The 3,766-nt window shown below is 44.8% G+C and overlaps 1 protein-coding gene across 1 annotated transcript in view; it reads right to left on the reverse strand.

Annotated features, from left to right (window-relative positions):
• Positions 1-1,155, reverse strand: part of prpf19 (pre-mRNA processing factor 19) — a gene marked incomplete at its 5' end in the record, with an annotated part of 112,871 nt that extends 111,716 nt beyond the window's left edge. Inside the window, one exon of the mRNA XM_041173877.1 lies at positions 993-1,155. Coding sequence (XP_041029811.1) covers positions 993-1,155 — 163 coding nt within the window. The remainder of the gene's footprint in view (positions 1-992) is intronic.
• Between the last annotated feature and the right edge of the window lie 2,611 nt (positions 1,156-3,766).

The raw sequence follows: 3,766 nt of genomic DNA on the forward strand, positions 1-3,766 counted from the left end.
TAGAGACAGAGAGAGAGACAGAGAGAGAGACAGAGAGAGACAGAGAGAGAGACAGAGAGAGAGACAGAGAGAGAGACAGAGAGAGAGACAGAGAGAGACAGAGAGAGAGACAGAGAGAGAGACAGAGAGAGAGACAGAGAGAGAGACAGAGAGAGAGACAGAGAGAGACAGAGAGAGAGACACACAGAGAGAGAGAGAGAGACAGACAGAGAGAGAGAGTGAGATAGAACGAGTGTCAGCACGGGCTCGATGGGCAGAACAGCCTCCTCCCGCGTGGGCCCGCACTGGCTCCCTGCAAGTGCAGTTCAGCTGATCCCACTCCCCGAGGGAGCCCTGCCATTTCCCTCCTCCTCCCGCTCCGCAAGCCCAGGTATCGGGGCCACAGCGTCACGGCGGGTGTGAGATCAGCCGGCAGGGTCAAGCCCAGGTATCGGGGCCACAGCGTCACGGCGGGTGTGAGATCAGCCGGCAGGGTCAAGCCCAGGTATCGGGGCCACAGCGTCACGGCGGGTGTGAGATCAGCCGGCAGGGTCAAGCCCAGGTATCGGGGCCACAGCGTCACGGCGGGTGTGAGATCAGCCGGCAGGGTCAAGCCCAGGTATCGGGGCCACAGCGTCACGGCGGGTGTGAGATCAGCCGGCAGGGTCAAGCCCAGGTATCGGGCCACAGCGTCACGGCGGGTGTGAGATCAGCCGGCAGGGTCAAGCCCAGGTATCGGGCCACAGCGTCACTGCAGGTGTGAGATCAGCCGGCAGGGTCAAGCCCAGGTATCGGGGCCACAGCGTCACGGCGGGTGTGAGATCAGCCGGCAGGGTCAAGCTCAGGTATCGGGCCACAGCGTCACGGCGGGTGTGAGATCAGCCGGCAGGGTCAAGCCCAGGTTCAGGGCCACAGCGTCATGGCGGGTGTGAGATCAGCCGGCAGGGTCAAGCCCAGGTGCTCCCCCCACCAACCGCAGCCGTGGCAGCGCAGGGGGCAGCTTCCCCTCTTACCTTTGATATCGATGAGCTGGTCCTCGGACAGGGGCTGCCCGTTGATGGGATCTGTCCCGTTCTCCGCGATGTACTTCTCGATCAGACGGCGTTCAAACACGTGATTGGAGACCGGAGAAACACACGGGTGCTCCGGCACCTCGTTCGAAACTGAGGGGACGAGAGGAAACCGTCAATCAGAAAGCACAGGTTAAACTGGTACAGCACCACACCCGGCAGTCACTGTGCACATTTCCTGTCTCCGTATCACACTGGGAGTTACTGTGCACAGTTCCTGTCTCCGTATCACACTGGGAGTTACTGTGCACAGTTCCTGTCGCCGTATCACACTGGGAGTTACTGTGCACAGTTCCTGTCGCCGTATCACACTGGGAGTTACTGTGCACAGTTCCGGTCTCCCTATCACACTGGGAGTTACTGTGCACAGTTCCTGTCGCCGTATCACACTGGGAGTTACTGTGCACAGTTCCTGTCTCCGTATCACACTGGGAGTCACTGTGCACAGTTCCTGTCTCCATATCACACTGGGAGTCACTGTGCACAGTTCCGGTCTCCCTATCACACTGGGAGTCACTGTGCACAGTTCCGGTCTCCCTATCACACTGGGAGTTACTGTGCACAGTTCTGGTCTCTGTATCACACTGGGAGTCATTGTGCACTGTTCCGGTCTCCGTATCACACTGGGAGTCACTGCGCTCAGTTCCGGTCTCCATATCACAGTGGGAGTCACTGTGCTCAGTTCTGGTCTCCGTATCACACTGGGAGTCACTGTGCACAGTTCCGGTCTCCCTATCACACTGGGAGTCACTGTGCACAGTTCCGGTCTCCCTATCACACTGGGAGTCACTGTGCACAGTTCCGGTCTCCCTATCACACTGGGAGTCACTGTGCACAGTTCCGGTCTCCGTATCACACTGGGAGTCACTGTGCACAGTTCCGGTCTCCCTATCACACTGGGAGTCACTGTGCACAGTTCCGGTCTCCCTATCACACTGGGAGTCACTGTGCACAGTTCCGGTCTCCCTGTCACACTGGGAGTTACTGAGCACAGTTCCAGTCTCTGTATCACACTGGGAGTTACTGTGCACAGTTCAGTCTCCACACTGGGAGTTACTGTGCACAGTTCAGTGTCCACACTGGGAGTTACAGTGCACAGTTCAGTGTCCACACTGGGAGTTACAGTGCACAGTTCAGTGTCCACACTGGGAATTACTAGATATTTAATTTATAATTCCCCATTTACTATGGAATCAGATTTTTTAGTACATATATTTCTCAATTTATAATTAAATGGAGGTTTTATATATATATATATATATATACCCCATTCCCTATAGAAATGGGTTTGTAATATCTACTTCCTCATTCCCTACAGAAATTGATTTAATCTATATTTCTCCATTCCTTATAGAAATGGATTTTTAAATATGTTACTCCATTGCCTATAGAAATGGATTTTAAAAAGTACATTTCCCCTTTCCCTATAGGAACAGATTTTAAAATGTATATTTCTCCATTCCCTACAGAAATGGGTTTTTAAATATCTATTTCCCAATTTCCAATAAACCAATTTTAAATATATATTTCCCCATTCCTTACAGAACTGGATTGTGTAATATATATTACTCCATTCCCTATAGAAACGGATTTTTAAATATATATGCCTTCGTTCGTGATAGAAATTGAATTTTAATATATATTTTCCTATGTTCTATACAAATGGATTTTTAAATATGTATTTCTCAATTTATAATTAAATGGATGTTTTATATATATACCCCATTCCCTATAGAAATGGGTTTGTAATATATATTTCCACATTCCCTACAGAAATTGATTTAATCTATACTTCCCCATCCCATATAGAAACATTTTTAAATATATATTTCCCCATTCCCTACAGAAACTGATTTTTAAATATATATTTCCCCATTCCATATAGAAACAGATTTTTAAATATATATTTCCCCATTCCCTATAGAAACCGATTTTAAATATATATTTCCCCATTCCCTATAGAAACAGATTTTTAAATATATATTTCCACATTCCCTATTGAAACTGATTTTAAATATATATTTCCCCATTCCCTATAGAAACCAATTTTAAATATATATTTCCCCATTCCCTATGGAAACTGATTTTTAAATATATATTTCTCTATTCCCTGTAGAAACTGATTTTTAAATATTTATTTATCCATTCCCTATTGAAACTAATTTTAAATATATATTTCCCCATTCCCTACAGAAACAGATTTTTAAATATTATTTCCCCATTCCCTATAGAAACTGATTTTTAAATATATATTTCCCCATTCCCTACAGAAACTGATTTTTAAATATATATTTCCCTATTCCCTATAGAAACTGATTTTGAAATATATATTTCTCCACTCCCTATAGAAATGGATTTTTAAATATATATTTCTCCACTCCCTAAAGAAATGGATTTTTAAATATATATTTCTCCATTCACTATAGAAATGGATTTTTAAATAGATATTTCCCCATTGCCTATAGAAACTGATTTTAATATATTTCCCCATTCCCTATAGAAACTGATTTTTAATATATTTCCCCATTCCCTATAGAAACTGATTTTTAATATATTTCCCTATTCCCTATAGAAACTGATTTTTAATATATTTCCCTATTCCCTATAGAAACTGATTTTTAAATATATATTTCTGCATTCACTATAGAAAGGGATTTTTAAATATATATTTCCCATCTCCCTATAGGAACAGATTTTAAAATATATATTTTCCCATT

Source organism: Carcharodon carcharias, chromosome 24, assembly GCF_017639515.1.
Source record: "Carcharodon carcharias isolate sCarCar2 chromosome 24, sCarCar2.pri, whole genome shotgun sequence".
Classification (NCBI taxonomy): Eukaryota; Metazoa; Chordata; class Chondrichthyes; order Lamniformes; family Lamnidae; genus Carcharodon; species Carcharodon carcharias.